This window comes from Malus sylvestris, chromosome 12 (genome assembly GCF_916048215.2).
Source record: "Malus sylvestris chromosome 12, drMalSylv7.2, whole genome shotgun sequence".
NCBI classification, from domain to species: domain Eukaryota; kingdom Viridiplantae; phylum Streptophyta; class Magnoliopsida; order Rosales; family Rosaceae; genus Malus; species Malus sylvestris.
The window spans coordinates 27358652-27385202 of NC_062271.1; the positions used below are offsets into that span (position 1 = coordinate 27358652).

The window sequence follows — 26551 nt, forward strand, 5'->3', positions numbered from 1 at the left end:
AGAATTTATCGCACTTGCTTATCACACTTGTGCGATACGAAGATCGAGATGACACATAGTGGGCAACGTCCACGTAAATTTGCGTCGTTCTTATCAATCGTTGATGTTCTTATCTCCCCTTAACGACAGGAAGACTGTCTCATTAAAATGACAGCCCGTAAATGAGCGATAAAGAGATCGCGTGCAAGGACTCGAAAAGAGCTAGTGTGAATGAGAATCATAATCGATAAAGATTCATATCCTTCTTTGAAGACCCATGTTGGTATGTTACGGCAACGTAACTTGGCACATGGAATGCACATCCAAATGCATAAATATGAAAATCGTCAAGTTCGTACCCAGTAACCAACTGTAATGTCGAGATGGTTGGGTGGCAATGGGCCTCAAGGTGGACCAACATAGCTACGTACAAGATTGTATAGCCCAAGGCAAAAATCTAAAACTTGGTATGTTCACTAAAATCCGGGCGATCAGTTAAATTACGCTTTATGATCACTAGGCGAGGCTATTTATGATGAACATGGGAAGTCGATGTTCATTATAAACCCAAAATACATGCAATACTTTATCAAAAAACTGTCGATATAAACTCTTCGACATTATCCAGTCTCCCAAACTTTAAGGGATAAGTAGAGTGGTGAACCCTTAATCGGTTATGGGGTTTAGCAGCAATGTGTGTGAACAAACATGTGACTAGTTTGTCGATTCATCAACCAAAACCATAAGTATTTATATGGTCCGCATTTTGGTTGGATTAGTCCACATATATTCCCTTAAATCCACTGTGAAAAGAAAGTTGTTTCGTATCTTTGCAAGGGATGATATAAAAATCAAATTTTCCAAACGAGCGGGCTTCGGCAAATGTGCTTGTAAGCACAAGATCCCTACTTTGAGTAAGGAGATGCGTCGTAGCATCATTATTCAACCTAAGTGTCCCAAAAGGTCGTGCCAAAACAAGTAAACTGCTCGAATCACCCAGCTCCAGTTCGGCCACATCTAGCGTGTTTCTAGTTAGGAGAAAACCCAAAAGCTTCAGGCTCATTTTTGGAGGTGGTGTAAAGATATTTCACTATATTTTATTCAGTGGTTTCATTAATGATCATTGTTCTCTCGAATATTCTTAAAAACTCAATGACAGAGAGAATTTAAGGTCCCTTAAGTGGTAATTCAGTATCATTCATACAATGAGGAGCATGCCAATGCTCTTAATCAGGTTGGATAAACCTAAAGTCGTTGTTAGAGATGTGATTTAGGAGTAAAGTTAGTGTGTGTAGTATTGCATTCATCCAGACAAATAACTTCCCTACACTCCTACCCATTCACGTGTTTAATTGAATCGGTCACATGTATTAAGAAACATGATTCAATTAACTCATATTCGAGGACAATATCAATAAGATTATCCATAACTAAAACATACACCAAACTTGAATTCAAGAACATGGAAAAATGTTCACAAAGTAAACCAAAGTTACTAGGGTGGATTCAGCCAACAAGGCCATCCATTCCAACAGTGTTCGGTAGAGCAAAATTAGTCTTACACATTGACTACTAGAATGATACTCCTTAACAACATTGGTAGGGGCACAAATATGTGCATAACCAATGATTTATTCCATCAAGAAGGAAGTAGATTCTGCAGGGTTAAGGTTTGGGAATATTATCCCTTATTCTTGAAGTTTTAGGTCTTAGGTGCCAAGGATCACGCTTCGGGCATGATGCCACACCTTGGCGGGCCTTGATTCTACCATATGTTTGTGGTAGTAATCAGATTCGAGAATTTGGTAAACTTTTGTTTTCTAAACCGTTGCTTCATAAACGAGTTAGAAATATGGAAGGACGAGAAAAGTATTCTCTAATCAAAATTCGATCGGATTTATAAACTTTAGAATTGTACTCATTCATGGACATAATCATGGTGTGCTTTAGGCAATGTCTTATACCCCACATAAAGTGGTTTATATTAGAAACGTCCAAATAAGGGAAACAAACTTGTGATGGTTCGACAATCCATTGAATTGGAGGGAACAAGATTGTGATTAGTGCCATGTGAATGAATCATCCATAACCATCAAAGTTAGAACATTCGAGTTCTAAGACATGGTTTTCATTAAAAACATTTGGTTTTCATGGGTGTTTTTGTTTTATGAAAACTTCGGGTTTCAAAGGCACTAAATTTGAAACTACAGGTTCAATTTAGTTTATAAATGTTTAGTTCATAAAAGAGAGGTTCCTGCAAAAACACAGAATGCAATATGCGGATTTAAGTGTAGTGGATTTGAGGTTCTTTGGGAACTTAATTGTGAGCGCTTTGGGACTATGAAAGTGAGTCAAGGGTTCAAAGAAAAGAAATAAAATATTGAATCGTTAATGTCCAAAAGTGATCTTCAGGTCAATAATTTTGGATTAATTATCAGATTAATGGACTGCATGTCACTTTTAATTAATTCAATAGATCAAGACCATTCGGGGTTGATCGTAGAAGAAAAAATAATTATAACATTCAGATTAAAATTATTTAGAATGCAAAAAATTAGCATTAGGTTGAAAAAAAAAGAATGCAACCCAACACACTTTGGTTGGCTGCAACACACGGCCTTGCAAATAAAAGTTGCAAGCCTTTGGGGACACGATTGCCCAGGTGGCTGCAAGTGGGCTTGGGAAAAGCTATTTTGCAGCCCAGTTTGCATGCAGGCTGCAATCGTGCAGCAAAGATGGGTCAGGTTCGTATGCGGGCCAAAAGAGAAATAGATCAGAAGCAGCAGGCTTGTGATATGCGGGCCAAGGGCCGCAAGTCTGTCAGGTAAGCAAAGCCCATCGTGTGCGCTTGAGTTCCGTGCACAGAAAACCCAAAAAAGGAAGGAGATGCTGTCTTGGCTTGGCTTCAGGCCAATTAGATGCGGCTTGGCTCACAATTTCGGCGCGACTCAATGATTTTTCCTCTTTTTTTTTCTTTTTATTTATTTATTATTATTTTTGTTTTGACATCTAGGGTTTGAAAAATCCAAAATGCTTCTAATTTATTTTGACTCTTTGACTCACGTATTCCACATAGAAAAAAAATTGTGTATTGCATGAACAAATACATGAACATATACAATATATATATCGGAGGGAAAAATATAAACATAGGGGGTTCATGCATCATAGGGAATGTTTTCATACTCCAAAGTCATTTCAAATATCTTATTTTATTTTAAGCGTACCTGATTGGTAGAAAACAACAAAAACCTTTGAATTTGTAGAAGATCATTATCGGAAAGCCGAAATGCATCTCCAATGCGTTGTATCACGTTCAACACGGAAAAATTAAATTGAATTAATAACATGTATATTAATTCAATTAAATAATTAAATAAATCATGAAAAGAATGATTAAAACGTAATACTCCTCTGATTGAAGAATAAATTCTCTTGTTAGCACAGTGTCAAGAGCGTGCTGATAACATATTGTAAGCATAATTTACTGAAAATTATGGAGGCTATATAGAGAGAGAGGGTGCGGTATAGAGAGAAGAAGAGAGAGATGTGTAATTGTGAGGTGTGTTCCATTTCACCCTATTGTGCCCTTATTTATAGTAGTAGGGAAGGTTAATTCCTTACCCTTTTAGGATTACAACTCTTAATAGGTAATCAACTCCTAATAGAAATATAAGAGATATTCCTAGATCTACTAGGATTTACACAATCACATTTCTAATCTAATAGGATTGCAACAACCACAACACTTTTCAAAAAACAGTTAACCAAAAGTTCATTTACTTTACTTTACAGTTGATTATTCTTAAAGCACATCAGGACCATTTTTTTTTTTAAAGTACAGCAATCCCAAATTGACCCTTAGTCAGCATGTGTGTTTGAAAGTTTTTTCAAAATGACTGAAAGATTTTTTTTTTTAAGGTACTTTTGGAACCAATCCTTATTAAAAATACAAGTAAATTCTTAAAAAACACTTGAAGTATTTCCTACAAAAAGCACATAACTAGTGAAGGAAGTTAACTTCAAGTGATTTTGAAACCCAAAAACAATTTTTTTTGTTGATATGCCCTCGGATATCCCCTTCTTATGGGACGGATCGAAAAAGACTTTCACCAAAAACGCTTTTGATCATTGTAAAAGCACTTTAAGATGAGCCCTAGTCTCCCATCCTTTAATGTTGACCCAACCTTACAACCCAGAGGTCATCTCTCATTTGAGTATTAGATGTGACTAATTTGAATATATAAAATAAAAGGAAAACTAATGAAAAGGGCTTGAAAACTTTGAGTTTTAATGATAAGGACAAAATAAAGGGTAAAGTGAATAGTACCAGGATTGACTTTTTAGTGTAAAAATGTGGTTTTTCGTTAAAGTGAACAGTACCGGGTGCTTTTCGTTAAAGTTCCCTAAAATAAAACTTCGTAAAACATGATGTAGTGGCCACTCAAGGGAAATGAATGAGAATACATAGTCTGAAAATCATATTAAAAATTCAAGTATCAGATATGACTAATTTGAATAAATAGAACAAAATTACAACGCAATGTTTGAATCTATAAACAATTATACAACATAAACTGTAACGCAATATCTAAATCAATTTTAGAATAAAAACTGCAACACAATGACATATCCCCAAAACACTTTTTCTTTTTGTTGATTTGGCCTCGGGTGTCCCGTTTCGTATGGGACGAACCCAAAAGTGATTCAGTCATTTTAAAAACACTTAAAACAAGATCTAAGTCTCCCACCCTTTAGTGTTGACCTAACCTTTTATTGACTTGAGTCTTAAATTGCAAATATTATAGGAGACTTATTTTAGGTAGGAGTAGGATTTGTATTTAATTGTAACTTTTTGTAATTAATTTTTTAATGAAACAAGGTATGTGTGTCTATACATTATAAACTCTCATTTAACAAAATATTACGTATTCAGCCATATGTATTTCTTTTCCTTACAATTCAATTGTCATCTCCCATTGAAGTATTAGATGTGACTATGTTGAATATTGGATACAATAAAACCTCGTAGAACATGAAGCCCACTCAAAGGAAATGAATAAGAATATAGTACAAAGAAGTCTGAAAATCATACTAAATTCTAGTATTAGATATGACTAATTTGAATATAGTAAAACAAAACTGCAATGTAATGTCTGAATCTACACAATTGTAGAACAAAAACTTGACTCAATGTTTAAATCTACAAAATTTTAGAATGTAAATTGCAATGCAGTGAAATATCAGGATTGACCCTATTGCGAAATATAAAAAATTGTAAGTGGCTGGCAACTATACAATAGTATTACTTAGTATGTCAGCCTTGTCTGATTTGGGTACATATTAGTGCACAAACGAGCATGTTCTTGTAGATAGAATTATAGACATGTGTGATTGTGTAAATTTTAGTAGATTGTATAAGATTTATATATGGTTATAAGATCTTAGACTTTTTTTCTTACTTATAGCGCAAGTAAGCCCGTTATGTTTACTATAAAATGAAAACATAAGATTAGTGGAAAAGACATAAATTTCCCACACCTCTTTTCTGTCTATCTGCCGCCGCACCGTCTCTCCTCAAGTTAAATTTAGGCCTACAACAAATATAAGAACTTTTCGTACGTAATTATTTATGTAGTTTTTCTGTTGAAGCAATTAAAAAAGTTACACTTGCTTTTATCAAAACTACGACTAAAAAGTCTAGGCATTTGTGCGAGCAATATATCGGTTTATACTAATGGAAGTATACAACCTTAAAACCATAGAAGATCCAAGTTCGTTAACAACTAGTGAGTTGATATCCCTTCCACAGCGGAATGCTAATTCCTTTGCTTGAGACAAATCTGAAACATTTCTGTATTGTCCTTTCTTTGACAACAAATATGCTGCTTTAATTTTGAGCTTTATGTCCTTGCAAACTCTAACACATGCATCAAAGTCATTTTTCAATTTAGGTTCATGAGTGGCATTTTTGCTAAGCTCTCTGAAAGTCTTCAGGTTGTGGTTAGCTTGCCTCCCTGTTAGGTCTAAAGAAATCAGTGAGAGTTCGGGGAGGTTGGCCGACGCTGTCCGCAAATCAGATTGTAAAATTGTAACGCATTGATCTGGATCTGGGGTAAGTCTTGAACAAATTTTGGTCAAGATCTTATTGGAGACTCCATTAGAGGTGGGGATGATAAGCGAAGCAACAACTACAAATAGAGCAGATATTGCAGAGCTATATGAAACCATTTTTGTGTGGCCCTTCAATGGGAATTTGTTTTGGGGTTGGTAACTTAAATATGGTCACATATGTTTACGTTACCTTTGCTTAATAAATGGGAAAGGTTAATGAATCAAGAATTTGCAGCTGTTTCACAGTTTCACCGGTTCAATTAAATCCAAAGTTCATTAATAATGTATGTGTAACATCCTACACCCATATTTTTTTGGTCAAATCCTAAACCCACTTGTGTACAAGCAGTTTTCAGTGTTGGAATGAATAAGTAAACCACCCAGGGTGGCCCAGTGGTTGGGACGAGCTGTAAGGTTGTATTTCACATAGTACGTTCTTGGACGAGTTGTAAGAAAAAAAATGAATAAGGTTCTAAAAGGGTGGAATGTAGGGCCCTCACAAACCTGACCCAATAGCTGACAGACACCTGATCCAGATGTGTCTCTATTAAGGTACTAAAAGGCACTAGTTGGGCGGGGGGCAAAGGCCTAGGGCCTAGGGGGCCTAGAAGTTTTTTTTTTGTTAAATTTTAATTAAATTTGTTATATAACATATAAACAAATATCTACTTGTACTTAAAAAACTACCAAATTGCATTGGGATACATAAATTGTAAAATAGAATGACATAAATTATAAAGTATTAGAACATATTAAAAATACAGGGAACAAGCATATAATAAGTTGTCATCCAAGTATTCAACAAGTCTATTACAATTTATTGAAGAAAAAAAATGCAAATTGAAAGTTATCTAATTTATGTCTAAGTGAAAGTCGTGACCTAGGAGGATCTAGGTGGGCACCTAGGCAAGTCTATGCATCATTTCTTAATTTTCAAACCCCCTAGGAATTAATCAGGATGATGGCTAGCCACCTAGTGCTCGGAGATTTTTAGAACAGTTGTCTCTACAGTTACTGATGGATGAGGTTGGGCAACAGAAAGGTTGAGAGATTCGCGGTTTAGGAGAGTGTTGGGTTGGGGACCTTAGGGGATCTTCTTCATATAGCTCTCAGCCTAGAAGTAGAGCAAGTAGGACGTCTCCCAAACTACAGTAACTGGAAATGGAGTTAGAGGCCATGCTTCGGCGAGGAGTTGTGCGGCAACAAGAAGAAGCTTGGGAAGAAGCCGTGCACCATTAGGATGATAACTTTTGATTATACATGCGATAAATGGTGTAGACAATGACAGCCTCTGGCATTCGCCTCCCCAATCCTCCGAACGACCTTCTATCGCCATCTCGCCAGCCACCCAAGGAGTATTTAGTTAGTTTAGCATATTTCACATACATGTGTGCGAATATTTTAGTTTTAGGTTAGTTAAATAGTTTTTTTTTATATTGTTATTTCTTTTGAAATTAATATGATCAAATTAATCAATTAATTTAAATTACAAATTTTAAAAATTAAAAAGTTTGCCCGACGAGTACTTTCGTCGGGTAAAAAACTATTTTTGGCAATGAAATGCTATCGTCGGCCAAGTTAAGTTTGTCGGGTCAAGTTGATCAATGCACTTGGCTTGACAAAATAGTCATTGGTAATTTCGTCCGGCATTTGACCGAAGAGTTTTAATATTCGTCGGGCAAATGTTTATGTGATGACCTTTGCCTATTATTATATTGCCCGACAAATTTCCATTGGACAAAACGTTAAGCGACAAAACCTTATTTTGTTCGATGAAATCCTTTCGTATAGGAAAGTTCTGTTTTTTTTTTTGTTTGCTTATGTAGTAACTCATTTGCCATATACAATAGTATCATAGTGATTACTTCTAAAACTTATTCTAATAGATCGAAAATATGTATAGCTCGTAATTATGTGCTTACCTATTATTTTGATAAAGAAAAAACCATATTATTCAATTAATATAGCTAAAATAATCAAATAATTAACAGAGGACAATGTTCAGTGTCTTCCAATCACTCGAGGAAAACATTGTAATTTTATTTATCCATCATCGATCAAAGGTGAATAGACAACAGCACTTAATAAAAACAATAACAAAAATAAAATCAGGAAAACCAATAAATGATTGCTTCTAGGAAACCCTAGTTGTTCTGGGTAGACTTTAGTTCATGCACTGAAACCAAAGCCATGGCAAGTAGAATCCTCATCTGATTATTTCTCTCAGTCAGTGGGTTCGCAGTATTTGGCGGCATCTTGCTCAGTGAGTCTGCGCAGCTAGCTTCTGCTCTCGGCGTCCCACTCTCAGACTTCTCTACGCTGTCGTAATCCTTCTGGAAAAACGCCACCGCAGCCGATTGAAACGCCTCCATCACCAAACGGTAACTATACTCGCATGTTTCCAGAGCGCTTTTGAGTGCTGTGTCGGTTGTGCTTTCAAGCAGTTGCCTAATGAAGTCGTGTGTTTGGGTGGCATTGTCTAAAGCACGCTCTACGGTAATCTGGGTGAGGGCCAAGATATCAGCATTAGGAGACTTCAGGTTTTCTTTAAAGGTTTGGCTGCAAAATCCATACTGCTCCATTTGCCTGCAGATACGCTCGATCAGTTGTTCGGTGTCTTGAGTCAACGATGGAGTGATATTGATCACGAGGAAGAAGAGAACCAGTAATACTGGAACACCTGGGAATGAAGCAGAAGCCATTTTCATATCTTTGATCAAAGGCTTCAAGTGTGCTGGTTATTGGAAGTGAGAATAATCTGAATAGAATTGAAGTAGAGGTTCGTATTTATAGGATCAAGACCCTAGTTTCCATTTTTCCAGTATCAACATTGTTCATATGTATCTCATGCAGTTATAGTAATAATACTATATCATACCTAAACCCGATTTGTTGGATTTTGAGGAAAATATATGCCTACATACATTGCTATGATCAATTCGATCGCGTGTATATATATCTATACACACGAGGTAAACACTTGCTATAAACACCAGATTTTATTCTGTACCGGGTGCAATATACTTGTCTTGGTTTTACTTATAACTTTTAATCTGAATATTTTATTATTAATCCAATGATGATCCCCTCTATATTTGAGTTTTATTACTAAATTTTACATTATAATCCGTTGTATGCATGCGTGTAATGCATTGTATGAACTTGTTTGTGCATATGAAGAAATTAGAAACAATTATAAAATAAAAATATGCTATTCTTATCAGATAGATTTTGTACATAAAATTTGCACTAAATATATATATATATATATATATATATATATATATATATATATTTAGGGTTAATCTTAGTTTACTACCTTAAAATTTTTTGATTTTCAACATTTCATACATGGAGTTTTTTTCATCCTAATTTGGTACCTAAAGTCAAAAATTTTAGACACTTTTATACATCTGTTAAGTTTTCTGTCAAAACATTTGTTTACTGATGATGTAACACCTAATAACTTGGTGTAATATTAAAAAAATAAAAATAAAATTATACAAAAAATTAAAAAATCTAGCTCTCCTACCTCAACCCCCACCCAACCCTCCCTCCCTTCCCCAAAATCGCAGCCACCAGTCCCCTCATTTTCTGTCGGCCGACTACCATTGTCACCATGCTTCCCCAAAACACCACCAAATTTCTCCTCTATGATTTAAATATCATCTTTTTTTTTCTTTCCAATTGTTTGTCCAAGATTCGACGGCCTTTCCAATTGTTCGTCTAAGATTCGACGGCGACCGTATGAGGACCTTGAGGTTGGGCAAATGGGTCAGACTTGACGGAATCGAGATCCAATCGACCCACCTGCACTGCACAATCAACCCGGATCTGTTGAATCTATAACCCGCCCCTTTTATTGCACTGCAGCTCCATGTAGTTTGCTGCACGTGAAGTCCTTGCGTTCATCGGCCGCCGTTAAGCCCTTACCATCGTTGCCTCGCCAAGAGATTCTGGGTGAGAGCTGCAAGAGCCCGATCTGGTGTTGGAGAGTGATAGGATACTGCCAAGTGGCTTAATAAGATGATGACATGTGTACATGGTTGTTAGTAGTTAGTTAGTAGTTAGAAGATAAATAGCAGGTTGTAGCAATTGGAAAGGCAGTTAATGAAATTGTATTGTTGTTCTCATGTTCTGTTACCTAACTCTCTGCAATTGTGGAAGATGTAGAGTAGGGTTCTAACAGAGAGAAGTGATAGTGTGGTTTTTGGGTAGGGGCAGAAGAGGGAGAGTTTTGGGACGAAGGAAGAGGAGAGGAGAGGAGCGAGAGAGAGAGGTGGCGAGGGATCTGCAAAACATTGATAGGGAGAGAGAGTAGGGAGGAATTGAAAGCAAATCATGGAATCTGGAAACATTTTTAGGGTTTTAGTTTTTCTTAATTTTTAATTTTTTAATATTTTAATATTTATGTGGGCCCATATTGACATGTACGTAGCATCCAATCATTGTCCATATAAGCACCACGTCATCACTTAACGGTTGACTTAACAAGAACCTTAACGGATGTACGAAACTGTCCCAAAATTTTAACTTTAGGTACCACTCTGAGATGAAAAAAACTTGATGTACTAAATGTTGAAAACCAAGAAACTTGAGAGTATTAAACTGCGATTAACCCATATTTTTAAAGGAAAACTAATAAAAAGGGTTTGAAAACTTTGAGTTTTAACGATAAGGATAAAATAAAGGGTAAATTGAATAGTTGATTGACTTTTTAGTGTTAAAATGTGATTTTTCATTAAAGTGAACAGTACCATTAGCTTTTCGTTAAAATTCCCTATTTTTAATAATGGTGAAATCTATTTGTATTGGTGGGTGCTACGATTCTGGGTATACAAAATATGATAAGTTTTAGCATTACTCATCATTCTAAAACATTTCAACAAGAAAAAGGATAATATTTGCATTCCTTTCATAGGGGAATGTATTTGTCCCTCCACTTCTGATTAACACAACTTAACCGTACAAACATCATAATTTTAATTGAAAATATGACTTTAGTCCTTGAAACTTAATTTTCTCCACATAAAACCCGACATAAGTTTTTTACTGAAATAAAACTCATTGACTAGATTTCACATCAGCAAATTCATTAATTATATTTGACTTTACACATTTAAAAAAAATCGATGCCCAAAACACCCCTATTTGAATGTTTGATTTTAATAATTAATTCCATACAAATTGTAAGGGAGAATTAATGATTTTACAAAAATAAAAAAATAATAAATTCATTGCATAATATATAAGAACAATAAAACATGCCTAATAAATGTAGTAATACATGCTTAGTTAAGTCAATAAAATTATATTTTACATATAAATTTAGGTAAATTATTTCACACACACACACACACATGTATGTGTGTGTATATATAACAACAACAAACAAAACATGCCTGATATACATAAACATTCATGCAAAATTATTTACCTACATAATAAGGCAAACCCAAATATATGTAAAATAATACACCTACATAAAAAATATTATTATTTTATTCAATACTAGTTTACCTATTATTTGTACATATAATAATAAAATGTGCCTAATATATATGATGATACATACAAAATAAAATACCTACATAATGAAGAAATGTTATTTGATTCAAAATTAATTTACTTACAAAATAAAGTAATTGTATTTTATTCAAGATTAATTTACCTATTATTAGTACATATATCTTATAATAATAAAATGTTCCAAATATATGTAATAATACATGGAAAATAAATACCTACAAAATAAAAGAATGTTATTTGATTCAATATTAATTTACCTACAAAATATATGTTATTTGCTCATCATAAATTTAAGGGAACTTTAACGAAAAGCTCCCGGTACTGTTCACTTTAATGAAAAACCACATTTTTACACTAAAAAATCAATCCTGATACTATTCACTCTACCCTTTATTTTGTCATTATCGTTAAAACTCAAAGTTTTTAAGCCATTTTCATTAGTTTTTCTTAAATTTAAATATAGGTAGATTAATTAGTTTAATATGTTTGATCATATATGTAGTACTGTGCATGTATATGTATATATTATATATATATATGTGTGTGTGTGTGTGTGTGTGTGAATGGATAGTAGTATTTTATATATAGGTAAACTATATATGTGTACATATACATATGTGTTTGTGTGTGTGTGCGCGCGAACGGATAGTAGTATTTTATATATAGGTAAACTATATATGTGTGCATATACATATACATATACATATATATATATATATATATATATATATATATTGAGCTAATGGTAGTAATATATACATTTGAACGTATATATGTGTGTGTTAGGGGTAATAATATGTGCAATAATTATATTTTCATTAGGGTGAGTAATAACATTTATTGATTTTATTTTGAATATTGTGGTACAAATTGTAAATATTTTGTAATAATAGGTCAATTACTTTTATACTTGGCAATTATTTTTAAATTTGGGTTTTATTTGGATGTTTATAACTAGGTGGGTTTTTGTCTAAGAAATAAGAGTTGCAAGGGTCTATATCTAAAGAACCCTAATTTTAATGGTTCATTCTATTTATCATTATCTATTAAAGATTATCTTTGTAAAAAATCATTCAATTTGGAGATCGTTTAACCTTTCATATGCATCAAACAAATTAATAGATGGTGCATCATCAGGATACTAGCTACTTATTATATACCAAACCAGTTCAGTAACACATTTGTTGACAGACTAGAGATGAATCCTACTATTGTTTGTGAACCTTGTAATGTATCAAGTGTGTTAGTATATGCTGTGTCTAAAGCATAATCGTTTTTATTATAGCATAAAGTAACTTCTATAACTTATATATATATATATATATATATATATATATATATATTTTTTTTTTTTTTTTTTTTTTTTTTGAAAAATCGATATTATCTATACTAAGGGGAAGAGGGTGGGCTTAGCCTCACAATGAGCTAGCAATAATATAGTTTAAATTCGCTTTTGGCAACAATCAAACCTAAGACATCTCACTTATAAGTGAAGATGAATATCACTAGACCGTAGTACTAAGTGGCACTTCTATAACTTATATATATATATATATATATATATATATATATATATATATATATAATAATAATTATTATTATTATTATTATTAGTGAATCCAGTGTTTCTATATATTCCAATTGAGTACCAGATTTGTTTTTCCAATATATAAAGAAAACTGGGAAAAAATTATTGTGATCGAACAAAATAATGTTTGGTAGACTAAATTTTTAGACCACATTTAAAGATTATGTGATGCGTTACCAATAGAGTATAAGTACGTTAATCAACACATAAATAATTGTCAAATTATCAACAATCACGTCATATGCATGATTTTCAAAATAAAGTTTAAATAGATAATCTCATTATTAACTAGCATTACCCGATCGAATAATACAAAAAAGAATATGTGTGTTCTGTTAGCATGCAGCTAGCTAGCTAGATCTGCTTACACATGCACATGCTTAATTAGATATATACATATAGTTTTAATTTCTTTAACAATCATTGAGAGTAGCTTAAGGAAAAACATTGTAAAGTCTCTTCATTTATTGACCATGAAATAAAGCCCAAATAGACAACAACTGTCAGTCTGTGGCCAAACATTTTATAAATTAAAACAAATGTTTCTGAAAAAAAAAAAAAAAAACAAATGCGAAAACAAGAAAAACTAAATTCTAGAAAACCCTAGTTGTGCTGGGTAGACTTTAGTTCATGCACAGCATTCAAAGACATGGCAATCAGAATCCTCATCTGATTATTTCTGTCAGTCAGTGGGTTCACAGTATTTGGCGACGTCTTGCTCAGCGAGTCTTCACAGCTGGCTTCTGCTCTCGGCGTCCCACTCTCAGACTTCTCTACGGTGTCGTAATCCTTCTGGAAAAACGCCACGGCAGCCGAGTCAAATGCCTCCATCACTAAACCGTAACTATACTCGCATGTTTCCAAAGCGCTTTTGACTGCTGGGTCGTTTGTGCTATCAATCGTTTGCCTGATGAAGTTGTGTGTTTGAGTAGCATTGTCTACGGACCGCTCTATGGTTATTTGGGTGAGGGCGACGATATCAGCATCTGGGGATTTCAGGTTTTCTTTGAAGGTTTGGGTGCAAAATCCGTACTGCTCCGTTGATCTGCAGATACGCTCAATCAACTGCTGGGTGTCTTGAGTAAAAGATGGAGTGATGTTGATCATGAGGAAGAAGAGAATAACCAGCAATATTGGAACACGCGGGCATGATGCAGATGCCATTTTCTTGTACGTGATGAAAGGCTCAGGTGGGTTGGTTATCGGAGGTGAGAATAGTCTGAATAGAATTGGAGTTGAGCTAGGTTTGTATTTATGGGACCAAAACTCTAGCTTCCATTTTTTAGCATCGACATTGTTCAATGTATCTCATGCAGTTACAGTAATAATACTATATCATAACCTCAATCCGATTTATTGGATTTTGAGGAAAATATATATTGCCTACATATATTGCTATGATCAATTCGATGGCTTGTATACATACGAGGTAAGACTTGCTATGAACACCAGATTTTATTCTAGACCGGGTGCAATCTACTTATCTTGGTTTTACTTTTAATATAAATATTTTATTATGAATCCAGTGATGATCTCCTCAATATTTGAGTTTTATTACTAAGTTTTACATTATAACCGTACCGTTGTATGCATGCATGTAATGCGTTGAATGAACTTGTTTGTGCATATGAAGGAATTAGAAACAATTATAAAACAAAAATGCTACTCTTATCAGATTTTGTATATAATATTTGCACCACATTTTTAATAAAGGTGGCACTTACTTGTATTGACGGGTGCTACCTAAAGATTGTGCAAATGAACCTAGTATACAAAATATGGTAAGTTTTGGCATTAGCCATTCTAAAATATTTCAAAAAGGAAAAGGATAATAGTAATTTGTGGCCCCCTAATAGGGAATGTACTTGTCCCCTTACTTATGATTAACACATCTTCCCACTATACAAGCATCATAATTGGAAGTGCTCATTCTCTTTGTCACTATTTATTAAAGATCATCTTTGCAAAAAATCATTTAATCTAGAGACAGTTTAACCATTCATATGTATCAAACAAATAAGAGGTCTAGTAGTATTCCCCTTCACTTGTAAGTGAGATGTCTTAGTTTCAATTCTCGTCAAAGGCAAATTTGAACTACCTTATTGCTAGCCCATTAATTGTGAGGCTAAGCTCACTCCCTCACCCTTAGTGTAGATAATGTCGTTTATTAAAAAATAAAATGGACGGTGCATGAGATTCATTTTCAACACGCCCCCTCACGTGGGGCAAATTTGTAAACCAAACACTTGAACAACATAAATGGGGTGATGTGGACGCGTGTGGCCATTAGGGTTCACAAGCGGGCAACTTGCTCTGATACCATGAAGAAAGTTGAGGTTTCACCATAAAACCAATTAACAATTTAAAAAAATAGTCAACATACTTATAAAGCACATACACATGATCCTTACTCTCATCAATATGAAATTTATTCTCAGTACATACATAACTATTCAATTGGATCGCTTGTGTGTGTGTGTGTGTGTGTGTGTGTATGAAGACTTGCTATAAATAGCATATTTTACTCTATACAGTGTGTAATCTCTCTTTCGAGTTTTGCTATAAACACCATCTTCTATATTTGAGTTTTATTACTAAATGTCACAATATAAGAGCATTTTGATAAAATTCATACATAGTTGATAGGCCAGACTGTTCTGGCTACTTCAAGGTCCGTTTGTATTTAAAATGTTTGTGTGAAATGAAAAATGGTAAGGCTGCTTTCAATTCTTTATAATATTGTCATGCTCCAATCCCGTAGGAAAGGTCAAGTATGCTATCGCAAACTATGTATCCAATCAGCCACTGTCACCAAAGTATCAAGGTAGGTATGGTGAATCAAATGGCTAGACTTAAAATTCCAACAAAAGTGGAAGTACTGATGGATCCAAAGTGGATAGGCGCAATGGAGGTGAAGATGGAGGTACTCCGAAAGAATGGTACATGAGAATAGTTTCACAGCAACATAGGAAGAAGCCGGTTGTGTGCAAATGGGTGTATATTGTAAAGCACAAAGCTTAAAGAACCATTTATCGTTAAAAAGCTCGACTGATTGCAAATGTGTATACTTAGACCTTTGGAATTGGCTATATGAGACATTTGTTCCAGTTACTAAATCTAGCACCTAATTTTAGAAATTTCATTCTTATTGATGCAATGCGACAAAGAGAAAATTAATCAACATTAATTTTAAAGAACAAAATAATTTTAAAAAATGAGAAAACTTTAAAATTTATCGATTGTTTTATTTTTTTTAACAAACAATATTATTTACACTAAGAAGTAGGGGAGTGGGCTGAATCTCACAATAGGCTAGCAATAATGTGATTCTCTTTTGAAGAGAATTGAACCTAAAACATTTCACTTACAAATGAAGATGAATACTAATAAACCAAATAGTATATATGCCGAGTTTGAGGTGTGTCCACATGGTTAACATGCCAGGTCTTTTTAGTGAGAACGTTTAAGTCGTGATCTAGAAATACCTAATATTCATTAAGTTGCGACAGTAACCCTAAAAGGCTAGAAAAAAGCCCCACTAGAAGAAAAACCCACATTTATCATGGCAAATGCCCGTGGTTGATTGCAATTTACCACGGACATTGTGTCCGTTAGTAATCTGGACGTGATGAAAAGTTTGAACTTCTACCACGGTCAAAGCACGTTATCAATTAAATAATAATCATGGATCTATCCCGTGGTAAATTGGAAGCTAGCATCACGCGCTATGACCATTGTGGATCACTAATTGACCACGATCAATGCCCGTTGTAATAAGATTTTCAAAAAAATAAAAAAAATTTATTTAATTAAAAAAAAAATATATATATATAATCACACAATTGCAAATTTACTGTAATACAATAATTTCTTAATTAATCAATTATTAAAAAAAATTACAAGCATTACACTAAACTACAACAAAATCAGGTATAAAGCCAATGTCCTATAGTAAGAAATATGAAACTATTTTGACAAAAAAAGAAAGAAAAAAAAAAGAAACACGAAACTATGTATCAAGTATGAAGTACACCTCCATTTACTGAGAAATAGTTAGCTTAGAAGTTTACTTTTCCTTGAACACCTCCAAAAAAAAGTCCTTCACGAGTGACATCCTGCCTTAATGCTCGAACCTCACTAAATGCATCTTCTATATGTCTACTTCTATCTGCATTGACATAAGCACAAAGAAAAATAAAATAAAATCTTGTACTTCTTGGATGGGAATATACTAATTTGATCTCAAGTAAGAGAAGTAAATACGGAAAGAAAAGATAATCATGTGGTAGAAACCAAGTGGATACACTCAAATATACACAAAATTATGAGAGTGCAAATTCATATAAACATGTAAGCCTTCTTTCTTTTTCATGACGTCTACAATTTTTTTTTTTTTCAGAATAAATTTAAGAACAGAAATTACCTGAACACCAGTGATAGGATTTTTACTACTCATGTGAACGGGCTTAATTCTCCTATTTTACTTGCAAGAATCACAAGGTTATTGTAGTATAAACGGATCTCGTAAGGTCGTCTCCACATGGATTATTAAATAATTCGAAACTAATCAGATTCCATTTAATTATTGTAAAGTAGAAGTTTATGTGATTGATTTTATAACCTAATTAAAATAAAAACGAAATTAATAAATTAAAATAAACAATCTGCAATACCAAAACTGGGGGAAAAATAAAACAGTTTTGGGAAAATCAAATTACGAAAGCACTAGGGTTCCACCATCACCTAGCAATCCTATGAACTTTTACCAATTACTTATGATCTACACATGCCACTTTAAATGTTAGATTTTCCTAATTCATATTCTACTTGGAACCTCCAACATAGAATGTATATCAAACATGCAACCCGTCCGGACGTTCGGATCAAATCTGAACATGAAAGACTGATTATGCTTTATGAAAATCCTTTGAAAAACCATGCAATCCTTAAGACGTGGTATTCATCCTAAGTCAAATTACAATTATTAATCACAAGAAGCCAGCGTCAATTTCAGGGAACCTTCCGACCAAAATTGCATCAAATTACTTTTCTAAAGATCCTAATGGTGATCAGGCATTAAGACAATTAGATAGTTTTTATCTCGGTGATTAACAATTCAAAGTATGCATGCAATCAATCATAAGCAATTAAATAAAAATCACATATTCATGCTAAGGCTCAAGGCTTCGCTCTAGCAAAAGAAATTAGTTACGCATATTCATAATTGAAATCATAGAAAATATATTCAAGAAAATGATTGAAGCACCTTCAAGTAAAAAGTCTCCAAAACCCTAACAATTCTCTCTGTCTCCAAGAATTGTATAAAAGAAAGCGTAGACAAAAATTGTAGACGGTCTAGCAATATATTTGCTAAGCCACCACACAAACCCTAGGAAACTAAAATTAATCATCCAATAAAATAGGAAACATAACCCTAAATTAAATGGTAAAATTCGCCCAAAATCTGAACAGCCACGTTTTGGACCCATAAGCTGCTCCAAAACTGGCCCAATAAAGTTGGATTTAATGTTTGGAATATTCTGAACACTTTTCCAGAAGGCCACGAACCAATCCGAGGTCATCTTGGGCTCCAAAAACGCAATTTAAGCCCAAAAACGTCATTTTCCAGCACTGTGCATCGCTCATTTATTTTATCGCCAGAAAATAACCGCTTGGTAGAAAAATCCCAAATTTTGATACGATCAAGCTAAGTAACTCACGAACGTCCTCCAACTGGAATTACTCCAAAATTCGTCCATTTGATCCTTTTTTGCTCCAGATGAAGTCGAAAGTCCTATATTGAAAATACAATTCAAAGTATCAAAATTCTTTCAAAATATTAACCAAAATATACTAAGATTAGGGTAAAATATATAATATAAAATCCACTCATCAACCAGTTAGAGGATCACCGTAACCGGTGCAGAGGAAAAGCTAGAAGTTAGTGATACAAAAAAACAAACAACAAAGCGCAAAAAAAATTCATACAGAAAATTCATCAATAAAATGAAAAGAAATTAGAGAAAAAATCACCTCGGTTCTTCACTTCATATTGTCGACTTTTTTAACTTTTGGAATGGTTGGAGCTTGGAGATTTTAGTTTTCTTTTTTCATATGCAAATAATCACAACTGACTCGAGTTTATTGAGTGGGAAGTTACTGGGCGAGGGAAAACACCGTAGAAACGTGTAGATTTTAGGTTTGAATTTGAATCCCACGTCTACTGCAAAGAAAGATTAAGAGGATAAACGTGGGTTTGTGTTTATCTTTTCTTTCTTTCTTTCTTTTTTAGGGGGGTGTATTCAATTAGAATTCTCAGAGAGTTTCAGGGAATTAATAATTACAGGGGTATTCAATTAGGAATTTAAAAGATTTTATAAAAATCTTGGTGTATTCGATTGAGATTCTTAAAGACTTCTTACAATTCCCTATAAATTTAGGTGTATTCAATCATAACTTTTTGAAAGTCTCTAAAAATTTAGGTGTATTGAAAAAGGAATTGGATTTGAGCGGATTTGTGATTTGGTGGATTTTGGAGGATTTCAAGGTGATATGTATAAATACCAAAGAGCTTGGCAAATCTCACCTCAACCCTAGAAACTTTGAGAGATTTTGAGTGTGCTGCTCTCTCCTCCAGAGAGCGTCTTCTCCAGTCTCTCCGAGCGAAGGTACAATCTTTCTTCCTCTGCAACTTCTTCCCATTATTCTTCTGCTTCGATTTTGTCCTTGTTGTGAAAGCTGCGAATTTGTTTCTTTTACCATTCATATAACCCTATTAATAATATAATCAATATGTTGTCCCAATCCTTTTTATAGTCATCTTCTCCAGATACCAGAACCCTGCAACCTAACCAATGGTTCTTCGCCATTGCCGGCCCAAACTTTGATGCCCACGATTTCTTCACGGTGAAGTTGACATATTATTAATAGGGTTCCTTGCATAACTAGCCATCTTCTTAATAGGGTTTTCAAATGAAGGGAAAAATGTAACTTCACCGTGAAACCTATTAATAACAATCTGTTGTCCCAATCTTTTTTACTTTCACTTCTCCAGAAGCTTTAGGGTTAATAATATGCCACGGTACCTCCTCATATTTTCCCTTCTCAAGAGTCTTTTTTACTTTCATGAACATATTGTTAGCTATGTATTAACTCTTATAATTATTTTAGGATTGTGTTGGAGCTATTGATGGAACACATATACCAGCAATGGTATCAGGACCTGAAGTAGCTAGCTATCTTGATCGTCATGGTAAAATAATCACAAAATGTATTAGCTACTTGTAACTTTGATTTGGAATTCATATATATTCTTAGCGGATGGGAGGGTTTAGCTCATGACTCCAAACTGTTACATGATGTTGTATCAAGGAGGAACGGACTTAAAAGTGCCAGAAGGTTTGTATTCATTCATTGATTTATTTACACTAGGACGTACCATAAATAATAACTTTATGTGTTTTATTTTTAGGTAAATTTTTTTCTAGTGGATTGTGGATTTGCAAATCGTCGTCAAATTTTAGCTCCGTTTCAAGGTGTTCGATATCATCTCCAAGATTTTGCTGGTAACGATCGTGATCCCGTAAATGCGAATGAGTTGTTCAATCTTCGACATGCTTCCTTGAGAAACGTAGTGGATAGGATATTTGGTGTATTTAAATCTCAATTTACAATTTTCAAGTCCGCACCTCCATTTCCAATTAAAACACAAGCAAAGTTAGTGTTAGCTTGTGCAGGGTTGCACAACTTTCTTCGCAAAGAGTGCCGTTCTGATGAATTTCCAATCGAACAAGAAGATGATGAATCTGAAGATGAAGAAAATGATGATGAACTAGGTAATCAAACTCAAGAGCAACAACGACAGATTACTAATGCATGGAGAGCTGGCATAGCTACAAATATGTGGACAGATGCTATGAGTGATAGCATTCAAAGATGAGAAATATAATTAATTGTTTTTACGGATTGGAGTATGCAATTTGTGTTTGAAAAACTTTGATAGCTAGTTTATTTTGTAAGCCTTAACTTTCAAGATTTTGGATGCCAATGTTTAATTTCACTTTGATAGCTACTTGAAAACATTGCATTTGAACTTGGTATTGCGATTTGGTATTAGTAAGATGAAACTGATTTTGGCTTGTAAAGGGAAGGAAATTGTTGATCAAATTCTCTGCAATTCTCTAACCTCATGTAAAGAATTCTCTCATAATTCATGTGAGTTCTCTGGAAGTTATAATTAATTCACTCAAAATCTTTGGGAATTCTTTTTTTTTTTTTCTCTCAAACTCTCTCAAATTCCATAGATTTAAACTCTCTGAGACTCTCTCAAAATCCTAATTGAATACACCCCCCTTAATTTGTGTTTTTCACTTTTTAGTGTTTGACATGTTTATCCGGGGTTTTATCATTTATATTTTTATTTGTTATTTGTAGAGAGTTATAACCGTAATTTTATGGGATTTTAGTTGATAAGTAGTGTTTCATTAATAATATTTACAGATTTTTTTTCAACTAATATTTACAGATTTTGAGTAGTGCTGTGAAAATTCCAAATTGGATATATGTTTGAAATTTTGAAACATTTTGGTGTCCCTCCAATTTTATTTTAATTACGATGTGGATACTAATAATAATGACCACGAGCTTTGCCTGTGGTGGCCTATTATATTAACAACGTGGAACTTTGCACATGGTCATTCACTTTTAATTTATAACGGACTAAGATTTGTTCGTGGTAAAAAATGTTATTCACCACATGCTTATTATACTTGTGGTAAATTTGTACTTTTTATAACTAGCTTATAAAGTCCGTGGTAAAATTATTGTGGTGGATAAATTGATGTCTTGTAGTGCCCTATAAAAAAACTCCGACACAGTTATATACATGCGTAAATGACCATTTTCATAAAATTAAGTACTATGGTCTAGTGGTATTCTTCTTCATTTGTGAGTGAGAGGTCTTAGGTTTGATTATTGCCAAAAACAAATTTGAACCACATTATTGCTAGCCCATTGTGAGGCTAACCCTACCCCCCTCCCCTTGTGTATATAATATTGTTTGTTTAAAATATTAAGGGTATTACACTTAAATATTCCTCATACGGACTTAAAACTACTACAATTAATTTTTTCGTGGCATGAAATCTTTACAATTTTGAATCTAATTTAGTCAATCCTTTGATCGATCACATATAGCTGTAAACTTCCAGACTGTAGCGAGTATTTCAAAATGAGCAATGTCAAGGATAAAACATTTATCTGTACGACATTGTACCATCTGTTCTAATAGATGTATAACCTACCAATATAAGTAGATCTCATCTTTGTTAAAGTGGTGGTACAATATATAAATGTTTTTTTCCTAACATTTTTTAGTGCAAAAGCGAAGATCATAATAGAGATTCGCACTATGCGACGGTAACTAGTATCTGGAAATAATACAATTTTTGGAACCTCACAGATAATATGATAGTAATAACTACTTTGTATACTACACATCTCCACTCTCTAATTTGATAACTCTTATATTGGAAGTGATGTATTGGATGTGATGGAAGTGAGTGATGTACTTGATGTGATGAAAGTGAGTAATGTACTTGACGTGATGGAAGTGATGTACCGCCACTTTTCCTTCGTTTCTTAATTTGCTCCTTAATTCATGGTCTTATATCTCCCTTGAAACTTGTAATTATACATTTGCTGCACGTTAGCTAGCTTATTTTTTTTGGTTCTTTATATGGCCTATTATTAGGCTTTGTCTTTTTAGCCTTTAAGTCACTCTCAAGCTCTCTATAAGAGCTTCTCCCTTGTACTTGGTTTCTTATGATGAATTATACAAATAGTTGAAACTAAAAAGTTCAATATGGTATCAGAGCAAGAACCATAGGGTCATGTCTCTGTTGTTTTTCTTTGGTTTCATTTTTCCTTCTGTTCATCATTTGTTGAGATGGCAGAAGACAATCCATTCGGTTCTAAGGATACAAGTTCCTCAACCTCAACACCAACCAACATGATACACGGTGAGATCAATCCAAACCAACGACTATGCTCAGTATTGTTGAACGAGTTCAATTATTTGCCTTGGTCCCGAGCCATCTCTCTTGCCCTAGGAGGAAGATCGAAGCTAGGGTACGTAAATGGAACCATCAAGCCTCCAAAATCCACCTCACTCTCTTTTGATGCATGGCATTCAAATGATCAGCTCGTAATGTCTTGGATACTCAACTCGATGGAGCCCAAGTTGTCAGAGCTCTTCAGCTATTCATGATCTTCACACCTACTCTGGAAAGCTGTCAAGGAAATGTATGGCAGCCAAAACAATTTTGCCCGTGTATTTGAACTGAAGAAGAGTATTGCTGGCCTAAAGCAAGGTGACCAATCCTTCGTTCAGCACCTTGGAAGCATGAAATTTATATGGAATGAGCTTGATCTATACCATCCACACACAACCGAATCCGCTGTGCTTTTGAAGAGGGCTGATAAAGATAAAGTGTTTCAACTGTTGGCAAGCTTGGGAGCTGAGTATGAAGATCTTCGTAGTCATTTGCTAATGACTCCAAAATTACCATCATTCATTAGTGTGTGTCATGCAGTTCAAAGGGAAGAAACTCGAAGAAAGGTAATGCATATTGAGCACAAGTCTAGCTCTGAGGCTAAGGTTTTCACTAGCAACCTAGCAACCACAAAATCTCTGGTGAAAAAGTTTTTAATGGGAAGAAGGCTGACTGGAAGTGCACATATTGCAACACTAATGGGCACCTAAGGGAAAAATGTTGGATCTTACATTCTAAGTTAAAACCTAAGTTTGACAAGGAAGGGAAAATGATCAAAGATGGGAAATGGTTTGCTTTAAAAGCCCTCTGTGCAACTAAGTGTTCAGCTGATGAGATGGCAAACTTCACTTCAAATCTGATTTCCTTGATTAATGAATTTGCTACCTTTCTTCAAAGAAAGAACGGGACCACTAAGAATGAAAAGATGATCATTGAAAACTCCACTGCCATGCTTGGAAAATTCGCTAACTTCTTGGAAGGTTTAGATACCACAACACACGACAATATCCCAGGTATTATCAGTGAACTCTCCACTGCTCTCAATGCATATCTCACACATGATTTTTAGATTGTAGACTCAGGTGCCACTGATCATATAACTAATAAAACATCTTGTCTACATGAGTTTCAAAAATTATCTAATCCTACTCATGTATTTGTAGCAAATGGTAAAGGGGAACATGTTCTAGGAAAAGAAAAAATTAGGTTGATGGGTAATGATGTAGAGTCCACTGCACTTTACGTACCTTCATTTCCATTCCAGCTTTTGTCCATAGGAAAAATCACACACACTTTGGACTGCCTTGCCATATTTTCTCCTCATAATGTTGTGTTTTAGGATCAAGTCACTCAGAAGAAGATTGGTGAAGGGTTCTTCTTAAATGGTCTATACTACCTCTCAAAGAAGTTCAATCTTGTTAAGGATCCCATTGCCAACCTAAGTCATGCCCAGGAGTACCAACTTTGGCACCAACGTCTCGCTCATCCCTCAGAACCAGTGACGTCTAAGTTATTTCCAAATTTTTGTAAAAGCACACATGAGTGCGAGATCTATCAAATGTCAAAATCCACTAGGTTGCCTTTTGTATCCTCTCAGTCTAGAACCAGTAAGCTTTTTGAAGTTGTTCACTCAGATATTTGGGGACCTTCTCGTGTTGAGTCATTTGATGGATACAAGTATTATGTCACTTTTATTGATGATTATTCTATGGCTACCTGGTTGTATCTTTTAAAGTTTAAAGGTGATTTTTTTTTAAGCTTTCAAAGACTTTCACAAACTAATAACCATTCAATTCGCCTCTAAATTATATACTTTAAGGTCAGATAATGGCACCGAGTATACATCCAATAACATGTCCAATTACTTGAGCAATCATGGCATCTTGAATCAAACTAGTTGTGTCGGTACACCACAACAAAACGGTGTAGCCGAGCGAAAAAATAGGGATTTGTTGGAGAAAACAAGGCCCCTTATGTTTTAGATGCAAGTTCCCAAGAGATTCTAGTCCCAAGCACTTCTCACTGCAACCTACATCATTAACAGACTTCTAACTCGTGTGTTGAATGCTAAGTCACCTTTTGAAGTCATGAAAGGAAAAACTATCGATTTGACTCATCTCAGGATCTTTGGATGTACTTGTTATGTCCACATCCAAGCTACTCATCGTGATAAACTAGAACCTAGAGCTGTGAAATGTGCATTTATGGGGTACTCTAGTTCTCAAAAGGGATACAAATGTTATAACTCATACACTTGGGAGCTTGTTGTCTCTAGAGATATTCGGTTTGATGAAGTCACTCATTTCTTTCATAAGGATTCTAAGAATAATCCTCAGGGGAAGAGTTTAATGGACACCTTTCCACTGCCTACTCCTGGAAAAATTCAAGCAAACCCCCCAAACCCTATCATTAATTCCAACATTGATGAAGTGGTCAGTGAGGAAGTACCCAGTGCTCCAACACCACAACCACAAGCTGCAACTCCACAATCAGTAGTAGCACCAAGAAGGAACCCTACTCGAGATCGACATCCTCCGTTAAGGTTACAAGAGTACGTTACGTACTCTGCAAGGTACCCTATCTCTGAAGCTATTACTTACCAAAAATTGTCAGCCTCCCATGCATTATTTCTAAACCAATTGTCAAACAATCTTGAGCCAAGAAGTTTTCAAGAAGCCGTGTGTACACCTGTGTGGCAAAAAGCCATGCATGAAGAGCTCAAAGCATTGGATGAAAATCAAACTTGGAGTGTGGTTGATCTTCCCAAAGGCAAGAAGGTTGTAGGAAGTATGGATATACAAGACAAAATTCAATTCCAATGGTACCATTGAGAGACACAAGGCTCAATTGGTAGCCCATGGTTTCATACAAACCTACGGTATTGATTACAAAGAGACTTTTGCCTCGGTTGCCAAAATGAACACAATGAAGGTGTTGCTATCAATGGCAGTTAATCACGAGTGGCCCTTATTTCAAATGGATGTAAAAAATGCTTTCCTCCATGGTGATCTTGAAGAAGATGTGTACATGAAGCTACCTCCTGGACACCTAGGAGAAGGTGAACCTAACAAAGTTTGCAAGCTCCATAAGGCTATATATGGACTCAAACAATCCCATCGAGCTTGGTATTCCAAACTGAGCTCAGTTCTTGAAGTTGCAGGGTTCAAAAGAAGTCATGTTGACTCCTTCTTATTTGTTCGCAGTGGTGTCCTAGGCAAGCTCGTTGTGCTTATATATGTTGATGATCTTATAATTACAGGGGACAATGTGAATGAAATCAATGCTTTTA

General features: G+C 34.6%; 2 protein-coding genes across 2 annotated transcripts; both read right to left on the bottom strand.

Moving 5' to 3' along the window:
• Positions 1-8237: 8237 nt before the first annotated feature.
• LOC126592320 (uncharacterized) lies at positions 8238-8795 on the bottom strand. The gene has a single exon (XM_050258019.1). It carries the CDS (start codon positions 8793-8795, stop codon positions 8238-8240), a length of 558 nt encoding a protein of 185 aa, XP_050113976.1.
• Positions 8796-13813: 5018 nt separating this feature from the next.
• On the bottom strand, positions 13814-14374 carry LOC126592321 (uncharacterized). Its single transcript, XM_050258020.1, has one exon. The coding sequence runs from the start codon at positions 14372-14374 to the stop codon at positions 13814-13816; it is 561 nt and encodes a 186-aa protein (XP_050113977.1).
• Between the last annotated feature and the right edge of the window lie 12177 nt (positions 14375-26551).

Excerpts from the sequence above, each read along its gene's own strand:
- LOC126592321 (XM_050258020.1), bottom strand. The coding sequence starts at position 14,374 with ATGGCATCTGCATCATGCCCGCGTGTTCCAATATTGCTGGTTATTCTC.
- LOC126592320 (XM_050258019.1), bottom strand. The coding sequence starts at position 8,795 with ATGGCTTCTGCTTCATTCCCAGGTGTTCCAGTATTACTGGTTCTCTTC.